This window comes from Dipodomys ordii, unplaced genomic scaffold (assembly GCF_000151885.1).
Source record: "Dipodomys ordii isolate 6190 unplaced genomic scaffold, Dord_2.0 Scaffold91, whole genome shotgun sequence".
NCBI lineage: Eukaryota > Metazoa > Chordata > Mammalia > Rodentia > Heteromyidae > Dipodomys > Dipodomys ordii.
The window spans coordinates 4,729,479-4,745,183 of record NW_012267307.1 but is presented as its reverse complement, the minus strand read 5'-3'; the positions used below and the strand labels follow the sequence as shown (position 1 = coordinate 4,745,183).

Genomic DNA, 15,705 nt, shown 5'->3' with positions numbered 1-15,705 from the left:
CGCCGGCGTGGCCCTCGGCCCTGCCCCGGGCTCGCGATGCGGGGCCGGGTCTCTCCTTACCTTTGAGAGATTCGTGATCCCGGTCCCTGCCCGGCTGCAGACGCGGGAGAGCGGGCTGCGCCCCTCGCCCCGCCTGGGCCGTGCGTCTGGAACGATCTCGGTGCAGAGAGCCCGTTGCGGAGCTGGGCCTTACTCCGGCGGCGTGCCCCTTGGCTGGGGGTGGGCACTTGGGGTGTCTGCACAGCAGAACTTTTAGGGTGCTAACGTGGTACGTGATTTTTGGGGGCGTGGAAGGGGCGGGGCTACGTGCGAGGCGCCAGGGCCTCTGACCCCGTGCTGACCTTAAACTGAGGACCCCTGTTTCAGTCTCCCAATGCTGGGATTATTATAAGGAGGGACCGCCACTCCTTATCCTTCCACACCCCTTTTAAGTAATTTGTCTGTTGGAACGATTAAATATTAAGAGAAAGTCGAATTACGTTCATGTTTCATTTTTTTATGTTTTGTCGGTCGTGGGGCCTGAACTCTGGGCCTGGGCGCTGTCCCTCAGCTCTTCAGCTCGAGGCTAGAGCGCTACCACTTGAGCCACAGCACCACTTCCGGCTTTTTTTCTGCTTATGTGGTGCTGAGGAATCGAACCCAGGGCCTCATGCACACAAGGCAAGCGCTCTACCACTGAGCCACCCTCCCAGCCCCAGAACTATCTTTTTTAATGTTTCATAGTACTCTGGGTCAGCTGTGACACTTGTCTGCCAATAAAGTGCAGTTGGGAACCGAGGACGGTGTGTAATTGCAGCTACTTTGGAGGTGGAAGCAAAAAGATCAGGGGTTTGAGGGCAGGCAAAGGTAGCTGTGAGACTTGGAGAATGATGGAAAGGTGTACTTACAATCTGACATGCTAAGTGGAAACTTCTTTTTAGAACTCCTTAAAATGGAAGGAAGGGAGGGAGGGAGGGAGAGAGGGAAATGGAAGGAAGGAAGGCATATAATTCATGTGATAGAGTGTTCACCTTGGAGTCCTGGGTTCCCCAGCACCAAAACCAAATGGAATTGTAGGGCATTATTATCCCAACAAGGATTTTATTCTTGGGGACTGGCAATGTGGCTTAGTGGTAGAGTGCTTGCCCAGCATGCATGAAGCCCTGGGTTCGATTCCTCACTACCACATAAACAGAAAATGCTGGAAGTGGTGCTGTGGCTCAAGTGGTAGAGTGGTAGCTTTGAGCAAATGAAGCTCAGGGACAGGGCCCACCCTACCACTTACTTGAGCCACAGTGTCACTTCTGGTTTTCTGGTGGTTTATTGGAGATAAGAGTCTCTCAGACTTTCCTGCCTGGGTTGGCTTTGAACCACAATCCTTAGATCTCAGCCTTCTGAGTAGCTAGGATTACAGGTGTGAGCCACCAGGCCCGTTTTCCTTTTTTGTGTGTGTGCCAGTACTGGGAATTGAAGTGAACTCGGCCTGGACACCTGAGCTTTTTTGCTTAAGGCTGGTGCTCTACCACTTGAACCACACTACACTTCCAGCTTTTTGCTGGTTAATTGAAGATAAGAGACATGTACTTTTCTGCCCAGGCTAGCTTCAAACCTTGATCCTCAGATTTCAGCTTTGTGAGTCACTAGGAGAGCCATTGGCACCTGGCTCTTTTCTTATAAGTTCTTTCTGGCAGTTTTACAATATTATTTAGGTGTTTGCTGCTGTAGGAATAGGTCAAAAGGCAAAGATAGTGAAGGGTTAATAACATTTTTATTCTGTAAGTAATTTCACTGCTCATTCATTTTCCCTGTGTGGTATTGGAGCTTGAACTCAGGGCCATGTGCTCTTGCTACCAATTGAGCCACACTTCCCCTTCCATAGAACTTATTTATTTTAGGGAAGAGTAAACACTGAAGCAGCTCTTTTTCTTTTCCCTCTCGCAGATGGCTGATGTCGGTTAGGTTAAAGTAATTCTTCAGGAATTACTAAGAACATATGATGGTGTGTAGAAAAGGAAACTCTTCAAGGTGCTGTCTTTTAGAGTGTTTCTGCAGTGTATTTCAGAGATTCTGATGCTGCTGGTCTAGGAGGAGCCACAGAAAGATGTTTTGTGGTAGTGGGTTTGAACTTAGGGCCTTGCACTTGTTAGACAGATGTTCTACTTCTGAGCCATGTTTTTCACTGGTTATTTTTGACATAGGGCTTGCTTTCTGCCCAGGTCTGGCTTCTGGACATAGGCGTTCAGTTGTTGGTGGGATGGAAGGTGTGTGCCACCATGTCCAGTTTCCTCTGTTGAGATGGACTCTCTTGATTTTCTCTGTCTGGGCTGGCCTGGAACTGCTCTCATAATCTCAGTTTCCCATGTAGATTAAGATAAGTGTGTGCCACTGTATCTGGCTATGGGTTGTGAGGGAATTTTCCAAACTTTACTGCCTGAACTGGCTTCCAACTGTGAGTCTCCCATTATCAGTCTGAGCCTTTGGACCCCTGGCTCAGAAAGGCTCATTACAGAGCTGCTCAGCAGGAGAGGGAGCCAATAGTGCACCGGTGGCTCATACCTGTAATCCTAGCTACTCAGAAGTGGCGCTGTGGCTCAAGTGGTAGAGTACTTGCCTGAGTGGAGGAGCTCAGGGATAGCGCCCAGGCCCAGTGTTCAAGCCCCATGACTGACAAAAAAACAAAATAACAGTAAGAATTGAACTATGTAACTTGAGGGTAGGCCTAGGCTTTAAAGATGGGGGAGAATCACCAGACACTGTAAACTCAGCCCTGGTGGCTCACACCTATAATCCTGGCTGCTCAGCCAGGTCAGGGAAGTCCTTGAGATTCTTATCTCCAACTAACTACCACAGAAAAGAAATCCAGAAGTGGAGAGCTGTGACTCAGGTAGTCAGAGTACTAGTTTTGAGCACAAAAGCTCAGGGGCAGCACCCAGACCCTAAATTGGAGCCCTAGGATCAGCACAACCAAATAAAACAGATGCATTGTACTCATAACCTGGCTTATAGAATTAAAATCCTTTTTTTTGGCCACTCCTGCAGCTTGAACTCAGGGCATGGGCACTGTCCCTGAGCTTCTTTTACTCAAGGTTAGCACTCTACCAGTTGAGCCACAGTGTCTTCTGGCTTTTTCTGTTTATGTAGTACTGAGGAGTCAAACCTAGGGCTTCATTCTTGCTAAACAAGCACCCTGACACTAAGCCACATTCCCAGCCTTGAAATCCTTATTTATTTATTTAGGCTGGTCATGGGGTTTGAACTCAGGGCCGAGGCTCTGCCCCTCAGCTCTTCAGCTCAAGGCAAGCACTCTACCACTTGAGCCACAGCTCCATTTCTGGTTTTCTGAGTGGTCTATTGGAGATAAGAGTCACAGCCTTTCCTGCCTGGGCTGGCTTTGAACCACAATCCTCAGATCTCAGCCTCCTGAGTGGCTAGGATTACAGGCATGAGCCACCAGAACCCAGCTTGAAATCCTTTTTTACAATTATGAAATAAAAAATAGTTTAAAAAGAAGTGTCTGAGAGAATTCTGGTGTGACCGGACCCCAGGCCTCGCTTTCAGGAAATGCTGGGTGGAAGTCAGGGCTGCTGCAGCAGTGTTTGTATTATCAGCCACCTCTCATCCTCTCTCTTAGGCCCCAGACAATAAGGAGGTACCTGGGAATCCAGACAGCATTCTCTGCCAGGGGTGTTCTGGCAGCCGGGGCTAGAGGTGCTGACTGAGGTAGTTCAGGAATTGTTTCTGTATTTCTGAAGCCATAGTGGACAAGGACAAAGTGAAGAACTACCAAAAGCCTTTGCTTTAGACTGCTGAATGGAGCCCAGCAGGAGGCTTTTAGCTAGGAAGCAGATTTCATATGTGTTTATGTGTTTAGGGATTTCACCAGATTGTTCTCTTTCCTAATCTGGACTCATACTTTATTGGATACTGATCGTATTAATTAGGCTTTTAAAATTATTTTCTTGGCTGGGAAGGTGGCTCAGTGGTAGAGTGCTTGCCTTGCATGCATGAGGCCCTGGGTTCAATTCCTCAGCACCACATAACCAGAAAAGATGGGAAGTGGCGCTGTGGCTCAAGTGGTAGAGTGCTAGCCTTGAGCTGAAGAGCTGAGGGACAGTGCCCAAGCCCAGAGTTCAGGCCCCATGACCAAAAGAAATTATTTTTTTTGGTTTTGAAATTACTGTTTAATCCAAAATTTGGATTACTTTGTTTTTGTCCTGAGGCTTGAACTCAGGGCCTGGATGTTAAAGCCAGTGGGCTCTGCCACTTTGAACCAGCTCTGCTTCTGGTTTATTTTTGGTGGTTAATTGGAGATGAGTGTCACAGGGACTCTTCTACCCTGGCTGGCTTCGAACCAGAATTCTCAGATCTCAGCCTCCTGAGTAGGATTACAGGCATGAGGCCCTAGTACCTGATTTATGTATTTATTTTGAGGGGCAGTAGAAGAGTTTGAACTCAGATCTCCTAATTTGATGGACAGATGCTATACTTTTTGAGCCACATTCCTAGCCTGGGATTAATTTTAAAATTTATAATGCTGTGTTACAGCGTAGTTACTAAAAATCCAAACTTGAAGTGCATTAAGGGGCTATTAATGTTTAATTTTTTTAATATGAAGAGGAGAAACCTTTTTGGTGAAGTTCAATGGAAATTTTCATAACTTAAGGTTGTAGCATAAAGAAACAGTATAATTCTTTATTTAAAAGTCTCCCTCTGCAGAATTGGCAGATAGTGGAGTATCTTCCTCATCTTGCTAGGAGCCCTGTTTGGATATTCCTGCTGTTTTAAAGTGAGTAAAAGTTCCCCATGTTCAGGTTGGATTTAAGTAACCTGTTTATCTTTGAATGTCTTTATCACTTTGTTCTCTGTTGCTGCCTACCCAACCTCTTGCTAGACTGCTTTTGAACTGTATACTTAATGAAGGAAGTTAATCTGAAAGTTGATATGCTTAAAAGTTTTACAGATATGTAGAGCTTGGTAAGTTTTGTGTGAAGCAATTTCATGCAGTTTTGAAGGAAAAAAAAACTGTTTTTGGACTGTTTTTCCATTTTGTAGAAATACAGTTTGTTGGGCTGGGAATTTGGCTCAGTGGTAGAGGGCTTGCCTTGCATGCATGAAGCCCTGAGTTCGATTCCTCAGTACCACATAAGCAGAAAAATGCCAGAAGTGGCGCTGTGGCTCAAGTGGTAGAGCACTAGCCTTGAGCTGAAGAGCTGAGGGACAGTGCCCAGCCCCATGACCCCTCCCCCCAAAAAAAACAAAAAGGATTGAAGGGCATTTAATAGCAGTGAGCCAAAAAAAAAAAAAATAGCAGTGAGCTAATGCAATATTCATTGAGGAGATGAATGGAGTCTTTTTTTTTTTTTTTTTTTAATGGGTCCGGTCATGGGGCCTGAACTCTGGGCCTGGGCGCTGTCCCTCACCTCTTCAGCTCAAGGCTAGCGCTCTACCACTTGAGCCACAGCGCCACTTGCGGCTTTTTTCTTTTTGCTTATGTGGTGCTGAGGAATTGAACCCAGGGCCTCAGGCATGCAAGACAAGTGCTCTACCACTGAGCCACCTTCCCAGCCCCTGGATGGAGTCTTTTTGCAGAGCAGTTTGGCATCAAGAATGACCACATTGCCGGGCACCAGTGGCTCATGTCTGTAATCATAGCTATGCAAGAAGCTGAGATATAAGGAGCTTGATTTGAAGAAGTCAGCCACTCAGGAAAGTCCATGAGTCTCTTATCTGTAATTAGCTACCAGAACACTGGAAGTAAGAGCTGTGGTTCACATGGTAAAGTGCCAGCCTTGAGCACAAAAGCTCAGGGACAGCGCCCAGGCGCTTAACTCAAGCCTTTGGACCAGCACAAAAAGAAAAAAAGAATAGTCATGCCTTAGGGCCCAGAAACTCTCCTCTCTTGGGCAGAGGGACAGTTATGTATAGCTTTATGCTCAGTGAGAAGTACTTGTAGTTTCTAGCAAGGTTGGAAACAATCAGAATGTCCAGTGATAGGAGCATATGATGGTTTTAACAGGCTGTTGTTTATTGAGCCCTTAGTCCAGTCATAAAGCTCAAAAGCTACTGAGCTGTAATCCTCAGGACAGCAAGTATGATTGAATAGTTACGTATTTATTTATTTACTGCTGATCCTGGGGCTTGAACTTGGAGTCTGGATACTACCCTTGAGCTTTTTTTTTTTTTTTTCCTCTGTTCAAGGCTGGTACTCTGCCACTTGAGCCACAGTTCTGCTCTTGGTTTTTGTTGGCTAATTGGAGATGAGTGTCACAGACTTTTCCTGCTCAGGCTGGCTTCAAACTTCAATCTTCATACCTCAGACTCCTGAGTTGCTGGGATTACAGGTATGAGCCACCAGACCTACTAAGAGTTAACAAAAAATGTAAGGGCCAGGCACTGTGGCTCACAGCTATAATCCCAACTATTTGAGAGGCAAAGTTCAGGAGGATTGCAGTTTGGAGTCAGGCTGGTCAAAAAGTTAGCAAGACCTTCATCTCAACCCACAAACTAGGCATGGTGGTATATACCTGTGTCCCAGTTACACAGAGAAATAAATAGGTGATCGCAGAGGCTGGCTCCCAGCAAAATCATGAGATCCTGTCTGAAAAAGAGCTAAAGCCAAAAGGTGAGGAGTATGGCTTAAGCGATAGAGTGCCTGGCTAGCAAGCATGAAGCCCTACGTTTAAACCCCAGTACCCCCCCCAAAAAAAAAAAAAGAAAACAAGTGAGTGTTGTGTTGGTTTCCTGCAGCAGCCATAGAAAATACAGCCCTCTGAGGGGATCCCAGTGACAGGAATCTATGATTTCATAGTTCTGGAAACCAGAAATCCCAAGTTCAGATGGATCCTGGACCTCCTCTGACTGGTGGTGGTGGCTGGCCACTTCTGGTTTCCTTAGCTGATGGGTAGGTGCATCCTTCAGTTCTCCTCGTAACTGGGCCTCTGTGTCAGGAGAGCAAGTGCACCTCGTGTAACCCTAAATCATTTAACCTGTAGTGGTGCTCTTTCCCAGTCACTTCAGATCTCCTGGGGAGCATAGTTCCACCCATCACGAGTAGGTAGATGTGAGCTAGACGGTGTTGCTGAGGATTCTGTCCTGAGATCGTAGTTTTAAGATACATCCTTAGGAAATGGTGTATGTACACATTTTAAGGTACGAATGTACACAGGTGAGTGGTACTCATAAAAAATCAGGGAAGGAAAAACAGAATGGTAAAATAGTGTCATACTTATTTGACGGGATAATACACAGCCATATGTTGTTTTTTTTTTCTGGAAAATAGGTAAATAATTCTTTTCTGTTTGAGCAGTACTGGAGTTTGAGTTGAGGGCCTCCCACTTGCTAGGCAAGTGTCGCAGCAATGGAGGAGGCTCCCAGCTCTTTTGCTTTAATTGGTTTCTCAGATCAGTTTTATACTTTTGCCAAGGCCAGCCTTGAGCCTTCATCTTCCTGTGACTTGAACTGGGCACTGCCCCTGAACTTGTTTTGCACAAGGCTAGGACTCTAGCACTTGTGCTACAGTGCCGCTTCTGGCCTGTTCTGTATATGTGGTGCTGAGGAACGGAGCCCAGGGCTTTATGCCCTGCCCCATTTTGCCTCTGAGTAGCTGCAATTACAGCCATGCACTACCATACCTGGCTTTTTTTTTCCTTGCTAACTATTCTGACCTCAAACTGCAATCCTCCTATCCTTGCTTCCTAAAGAGCTGGAATTACAGTCATGAGTCATCATGTCTGGCCCAGAAAATAGGTAATTTGTATCATTAAACATGATTCAAAACATGGTATGATCAGATCACACTTTGTTAAAACAGTATAGATTTTCTTAAGTACGCCCGGATAAAAGGACAGAATACAGCAAAAATATTGGCAGCAGTTGCTTTAACTGTGAGATTGGAGATGACTTTAATCTCTTTTAAAATTACTCTGTTTTCTCTGAATTTCTTTGATGAACTTGTAGTTAACTTACAGAGCTGGGCACCAGTGGTTCACATCTAGCTACTTAGGAGACTGAGATCTGCTTTAAGATGACTCAGTAAATATGACTTGTTAAATATTGTTTGCCGGGGAGACAAATGATGTGAGACTCAAATCTTCAGTTAACCAGCAAAAACCTGGACCTGCATTTGTGGGCGAAAAGAAAGTGAGAGTAAGGGGCTGAGTTCAAGCCCCAGTACTTAGAACAAAAAAAGAAAAGAAAAGAGGGAGTAGTGGGGGAGGGGAGGGAGGGGAGGAAAGAAGGAAAAAACTCACATTTGTAGAGTACTTGGGATACTGCTAGCATCCCATGTAATGAGTATTTGTACTGGTCAGCATGTAAAATACATCTTTGAGTGTTTTCTGCAGGATTTTCATAACTTCCTACTGGAGTCAAGTTTATGTAATTCCTAAACAATTCAAAGAAGTGTAAAAGTTGTAAACAGGATATTGATGATGAACAGTTTTTTTATCTGTGTGTCAGCTCTGTGGGCAAAAGTTTTTGGATTGCTTTGTAAAAATTGTTTAGTTTATGCAAATTATTTTATTGTTTCAGTTTGCTGTTATGTTATGAAAGCCAAATCAGTTTGTTTTTAGGTTATTTCTTAAATCTCCTTTATTTTTAGGTTAAAAATTTTGCAGTTATTTATCTTGTGGATATTACAGAAGTACCTGACTTCAACAAAATGTATGAGTTATATGATCCATGTACTGTCATGTTTTTCTTCAGGTATGTTATTTTAAAGCTGTTATTAAAATGGGGTATTGTTTCTTTGGAAGTCTGATGGGACAGATTCTTTTATTATTTAGAAGTCAATCCATGCAGTCTTACCACAATGCAGATTTTATCACAAGGCAGTATGAATCTTTGAAATAATTTTCAGAGTAACAGTTCCCATTTTAGCATTTACTCAGTAACAAATTACTTTTTAAATAACTACTCCCAAACCTTTAAGTATAACCAGCTTATTGATGAAAATTGCCTTAAGATAACTCAGTCATTAAGTGTGATGTCATTAACTTTATTTGATGTCTTTTATAAGTGCCAAAAGAAAGCCTTAACTTTACTTTGGTTATAAATACAAGATTATCAGCTCAAAAATTCAAATGTATGGATTCAACTTAGAAAGAGATCACCATTTGACATTGCCTTTATTTGTCAAGATTCTAGATAGTTGGTACATAGCAATATGGGTATTAGGCCACCTTCTAGAGCACGGCTCCTAAATGCTAAGGAAGATCTGGGTAGGTGGTATCCGTGTGTGTTAACTTTCTTTTTTGCAGATATGGCAGCATAAACCAGTGCCATTTATGAGTTCATAGTTCTTGATGCAAGGTCTTGTAAGGTTCAGGCCTAAGTTGAGGTCTGTGTGCTTGAGTCTGCTTTGCTGCATTGAGGCTCTTAGCCAAATGTGACAAACTCACCTTAGGAATCTGTCCACAGTCTCTTTCCTTCCTCTCTCCTTTCTTCTGTCAGCATGGCCACACTTTTCTTAAGAGGTTCCTCCACGTTCACAAACAGCATCAGTGAGGGTATTCTTTTGACACTATCTCTCTCTCTCTCTCTCTTTTTTTTTTGGTCCGGTCGTGGGGCCTGAACTCTGGGCCTGGGCATTGTCCCTCAGCTCTTCAGCTCAAGGCTAGCGCTCTACCACTTGAGACATAGCGCCACTTCCTGCTTTTTTCTTTTTGCTTATGTGGTGCTGAGGAATTGAACTCAGGGCCTCATGCATGCAAGGCAAGCGCTCTACCACTGAGCCACCTTCCCAGCCCTGACATTATCTCTCTTGACTTACTTTGTGATGTTTACATTGGACACATCGGTGACCGCAGAGCTTGGACGCTCTCCCTGAGGTTTTCGCTCAAGGATGGTACTCTACCACTTTGAGCTACAGCTTCACTTTGGTTTTCTGGTGGTTAATAGGAGTGTCACAGACTTTCCTGCCTAGGCTGGCTTTGAACCTGGATCCTCAGATCTCATCAGCCTCCTGAGTAGCTAGGACTACAGGTATGAGCCGTCAGTGCCCAACTTTGATAACTTCACTTTAAAGCTAATTGATTTGGACCCTTAATCACATGTGTGAACTTCCCCTTATAATGTAACAGAATCACAGTTAAGAAGTCTTACCGTGTGAATGGTAACCCCTCTGTACAACACCTTAATTACAACAATAAAATTATATTAAAATAAAAACACAAAATAAAAGCATCAATGATAACAAAAAGTCTTGCTTTGTATTCACAGAATCATGGGGAGTATTTCATTATTTTTCATATTGCAACCTGCCCTCTGGCTTCTAAAGATTTGTACCTTGCCCATAAGCAAACACAGCGACTTTACTGAGAACCCCACAGTATTGATTCAAAATTCAGCACCATCTTGTCCAGATCATTCAAGACAGGTGTGGACAAGGGTTCTGTGGGGTGTCCACACAGCTCTGTGTACTGTTTCCCTTTCTGTGTGGGCCTATGAAGCTGATAAGTGAACTTCAATATGGCTGGGGCAGGCCCAAGAAGCAGGCTTGTCTCAAACGAAATCTGAAACGCTGGAGGCTCCCAACCAAGGCTGAGCAAATGCGTTAAGTGGCAAGGCCTGTCAGTTTTCTTCTGCCTCTATATTGTTCCTACTTGGGAGCAGTCTGCCCAAGTTTCCTTTTTTATGTTTGTAACCAGGTGGTTTGCCAGCTGTGTTAAGGCCATTGCTTTATTGTTATTATTATCAATTTTATTTTTTGGTTGGTCGAAGAGTCTGAACTCTGGGCCTGGGCGCTGCCCCTCAGCTCTTCAGCTCAGGGCTAGCACTCTACCACTTGAGCCACAGCACCACTTCCAGCTTTTTTTGCTTATACGGTTCTGAGGAATCAAACCCAGGGCCTCATGCATGCAAGGCAAGCGCTCTACCACTGAGCCACTTCCCAGCCCCGGCCGTTCCTTCTTTTTCCTGGTCTCCCTTGCTAGTGAGAGACGGAGGCGTACCCTTCATCTGCTTTAACCGAGTGCTCTCTCTGTGCTTCCAGGGTCTCAGTAGGAAACTGTCCACGTTTTTTTTTTTTTTTCCTGTGCCACGCACTCAGTAGTCATTTCTGAATTTCAGCACCTCATCCTTTGTAGAAACGGAGAATGTATTCTTATTAATTTATTTTTAATTTTTTTTTTTGCCAGTCGCAGGGCTTGAACTCAGGGCTTCTTTTGCTCAAGGTTAACACTCTTACCACTTGAGCCATAGTGCCACTTCTGGCTTTTTCTGTTTACTTGGCACTAAGGAATTGAACCCAGGGCCTCATGCATGCAAGGCAAGCGCTTTACCACTGAGCCACCTTCCCAGCCCTCTTACTAATAGTTCACATGCCATTTTGTCTCTCTTTCCTCCCATTTTTACTATGCAGCACCTTCGAAGACTTTGCTTGGAACTTTCCTCAGGTTTGTTACCTGCAAGTGCAGCTTTTCTCATAGCTGCAGGAGCGTGTCCTTGTTTTCCATGTATCAAGGATCCCCTCTCCTGCATTTGAGAAGCAGGCTCCTCTCTAAGTAAGGGAGAGGAGTGTCGTTAGAGCTAGAGATGTTGCAGTGGCAAGGAGATTGTAGGGAACGGCTTTAGGAGGCCTCATTGTGACTGATGTCAAACTTGTATTAAACAGAGACCCGGAATTCTAGGTCAAGCTGAAAGAATGTCCAGGGCACTTTATGGATCAAATATGTACATTGAGAGCGTAATAGGCTCCTCAATGTGTGGCGCTGGGGCGTAAGATGAGATCCTGCTCTCATACAATCACGTAATAAAAGGAACAGCTAAGCAATAAGCAAACAGTTATAGAAATCTAGAGGACACTTATTTAGACAGACATAACGGTGAAAAAGCCTATCTTCAATCACACAGGGCTGTAAGAATACATAAAAGAAGTCATGTTCTCTAGTGAGAGATTGGTACCAAAAATACGGGAGATGGGTTGTAGAGCAGAGCTGACACATTAAAAGTGGTAGGAGGGACTGCATATCCCTATTCGGGGAATCTCGCTATTAGAGGTTATCTTAAAAGCAAAACAGAAGAATGCTCTTGATTAGCCTTTAGGCTGCTAAGCACAGAGGTCCCACATAGAACCCTGTCTGGAATAGGGTTGAAGCCAAATATGTGATCCTGTAAAAATAAAAAGTTAACCTAACAAAAACTGATCTTCAGCAAACCAAGAATAAGTCCTATAGGTACAATGGACCGATAGCATCTTTACTGTGGCAAGTGCAAATACAGATTTCTAGCCTCTTGAAAGAAAAGCACCTAAAGGATCATCTGTTTCCTGGTCACATAGGTAGAAGTTGTCATTCTCATTTCAAAGGGGTGAGCCTTTCAGTAAAATTTGTACTAAGTGCTTGAGAATATAACAAGAAAAACTCACAAATTGCTTTTAAGGAAAATTAGTACAACTCTGGAAAATTATGTGCCTTTCTTTCCAAAGGACAAAACTCTGTCCTTTGTCCTTTATCTTTCAGGACATCTATCCAGAGGACATATAAAAATATTGGAAGAACTTGGGAGTCACAGGATTGCATTTTTAGAAGTAGCATTTAGGTTGTGTCCTTCTATCTTTGAGACATGATCTCTCCCCTTGCTTATGTATGTCCTTAAATCATGCCAACAAGAGCTTGGGACAGCAGGAAAAATGGTACTTTATCGAATTCTTCCTGTGAGATTGCTTTCCCTTTCTTTTTCAGGAACAAACACATCATGATTGATTTGGGCACTGGCAACAACAACAAAATTAATTGGGCCATGGAAGACAAGCAGGAGATGGTGGACATCATAGAGACCGTGTACCGGGGTGCCCGCAAAGGACGGGGATTGGTGGTCTCTCCCAAGGACTACTCCACGAAATACAGATACTGAGCATGCCCCCCTTAGCCTGTGCGTCAATATTCGGAGTCATTTCCATGTGGAAGAAATCTCAGCTGTTCAAAGCCTTTGGAAAAGTGTGTGTGAATCAAGGGCAGGAGGGTCCTTGAGATGAGGGCATCATGGCCTTAATTAGCTGAAGCAAATAAACTTCCAGTGAAGGAACAGTGGTAATTCTCTCTGGAAACTTTGGTGTGTGAATGTTTGGTGGCAAGAGTTCCTCCGGTTCCTGTCTTTATTTACCCTTGGAATGAAGTCAGGGAATGTGTCTTATGTGGCTTGTTTAGTTCTGCGTATTTGGCTGGTTTGCTAAGATTGTCATAGCAAAAAATACCATAGACTCAGCAAAGAAATGTGTGGCCTCTCAGCTCTGGAGACAACCCTGAGATATAGGCGTCTCAGGTTTGGTTCCAGCTGAGACTATGGGAAGAATCCATCTCAGACCTCCCTCTGACTGGAGGTTGACATTTTTTGGCTTGTAGATGATTTATTCTAATCTTTATCTTCATGTGCTGTCTCTAAATTTAACTATTTTTGGTGACAGTTTTAGAGCTTGATCTGGCTGGGCACCAGGCCTGGACGCTGTCCCTGAGCTTTTGTTCAAGGCTAGTGCTCTACCACTTTGAGCCACAGTGCCAATTCCAGCTTTTTAGTAGTTGATTGGAGAGTCTCATGCACTTTTTTTTTTTTTTTTGCCCTGGCTAGTGTTAAATCCTCAGATCTCCAAGTAGCTAGGATTACCAGTATGATCTACTAACACCCTGCTAATATTTATCTTTTTGCAAGGATACTAGTCACATTGTGTTAGTAGCCCGCCTCACCCCTGCATGACCTCATCTGTGATGAGGCTAAAATTAATTATATAAATCTTGGGGTGGCATCACTGACCTCGAACAAGAAGTAGAATTAAACACTGTTAGGGTATTTAATCTTTACATTTCAAAGAGGATAATACAGCAGTACTTGTTTGTAGGTTTCCCTTTCGTAAGCCCACGTCTGGTGTTCTCATCGTATGTTCTGAGGAAATCATGTCGCCTCAGTCTAAGCTATCTAATGTAAAGTCAAGAGGCGCCAGTGGTGCCTCTCATGGGTGGCAGGAAGAAGCTGGGTCCTCCCTTCCCTTCTTGGCACGTACACACTCTGAAATGGAAGCAAGTGGCCACATCTGGACCTGCCTCGTGCCCTCCTTCCTTCCGAGTGACCCTGGGCAGGCGCTGCTTGGCGCGCCTCTAAGATCCTCTACGATCCTGTCCGTACAGGAGAACGGGTAAGCCTGCTTGGCGCATTCATTAGCATGTAAGAAGCACTGCTAGGTGGAGTGGCAGTAGGCCTGCCGTGGGTAGGCCGATTCATTGTCATTATTAAAACACACATTCTTAAAAAAGAATGAAACAAGTTTTTTTTTTTTTGGGTCTGGTTGTGGGGCCTGAACTCTGGGCCTGGGCGCTGTCCCTCAGTTCTTCAGCTCAAGGCTAGCGCTCTACCACTTGAGCCACAACGCCACTTCCGGCTTTTTTCATTTTGCTTATGTGGTGCTGAGAATTGAACCCAGGGCCTCAGGCATGCAAGGCTCTACCACTGAACCATCTTCCCAGCCCTGAAACAAGTTCTTAAGTACACATACAAATAAATTTCCTGGGTTGGGAATGTGGTTTAGTGGTAGAGTGCTTGACTACCATGCGTGATGTCCTGGGTTCAGTTCCTCAGTACCACATACACAGAAAAAGCCAGAAGTGGTGTTGTAGCTCAAGTGGTAGAGTGCTAGCCTTGAGCAAAAGAAGCTCAGGGACAGTGGCCAGGCCCTGAGTTTAAGCCCCAGGTCGGGTGCTGGTGGGTGTCACCTGTCATCCTAACTACTCAGGAGGCTGAGATTCAAGGGTCATGGTTCAAAGCCAGCCCAGGCAGAAAAGTCTGTGAGAAATCTTATCTCCAGTAAACTACTCAGAGAAAGCCAGAAGTCACTCTGTGGCTTAAGTGGTAGAGCACTAGCCTTTGAAGAAGCTCAGAGACAGCACTCACACTCAGAGTGAGTTCAAGCCCCAGGACTGGTACAAAACAATTCAAGCATCAGAATTCATATTACATAGGTTATTACTCCAAAAGAACGGTTTTTATGGGGCTGGGAAGGTGGCTCAGTGGTAGAGCGCTTGCCTTGCAAGCCTGAGGCCCTGGGTTCGATTCCTCAGCACCATATGAGCTAAAAGAAAAAAGCCCGAAGTGGCGCTGTGGCTCAAGTGGTAGAGCGCTAGCCTTGAGCTGAAGAGCTGAGGGACAGCGCCCAGGCCCAGAGTTCAGGCCCCATAACTGGACCCCCCCAAAAAAAAAACGGTTTTTATTAACATCTTCAAGTCTGTAAGAAAAAGTTAATATATAATTTCCAATAAATACACTAATTTTCTGTAATTATAACTTATGTAAGCTAAATTCAGCCTACAGAAAAACTAAAATAATAAAAATTTTCTTTTACTTAGATGGGAATCAGTGAGAACAACAGTCTGAATTTTAGTGCATGCTGGGAAAGAATTGTAGCTCACTGGAGGTAAAAGGTAATAAAATGGAGTTATAGAGGAGTGATTACGAAGGGGCCCAAACTCCCCTCTAATACTAGTGAAGGCTTGGAGAAGCCTGAAGGTAAAGTCACAAACCCTGGAGAAGAGCAGGGAGCCGCTCTGCGTGGGGCGGGGACGGTGATGTCAGTGTGTCGGCGGCTTCTCCGCTGCCTCCGTTTCCTTCCCCTTCCTTAGTGTGGCTCGAACCCGGCTGCACTGGAGGCAGTCGGTCACCGGGCAGTCGGGGCGGGGTCTGTCTGGAGGAGGGGCGGGGCTGGGGTGCGGGGCGGGGTCTGTCTGGGCGGGGCCTGCCCGGGGG

At 44.8% G+C, this 15,705-nt stretch overlaps 1 protein-coding gene across 1 annotated transcript; it reads left to right on the top strand.

The window, feature by feature from the left end:
* Positions 1-8,559: 8,559 nt before the first annotated feature.
* Positions 8,560-12,845, top strand: Txnl4a (thioredoxin-like 4A). The gene is made up of 2 exons (XM_013026124.1): positions 8,560-8,682; positions 12,660-12,845. Exons 1-2 carry the CDS (start codon positions 8,639-8,641, stop codon positions 12,829-12,831), a joined length of 216 nt encoding a protein of 71 aa, XP_012881578.1. The 5' UTR covers positions 8,560-8,638; the 3' UTR covers positions 12,832-12,845.
* The last annotated feature ends 2,860 nt before the right edge of the window (positions 12,846-15,705 follow it).

Coding starts and splice junctions, on each gene's coding strand:
- Txnl4a (XM_013026124.1), top strand. CDS start 8,639: ATGTATGAGTTATATGATCCATGTACTGTCATGTTTTTCTTCAG. Junction 8,683..12,659: donor ACTGTCATGTTTTTCTTCAG/GTATGTTATTTT, acceptor TTTCTTTTTCAG/GAACAAACACATCATGATTG.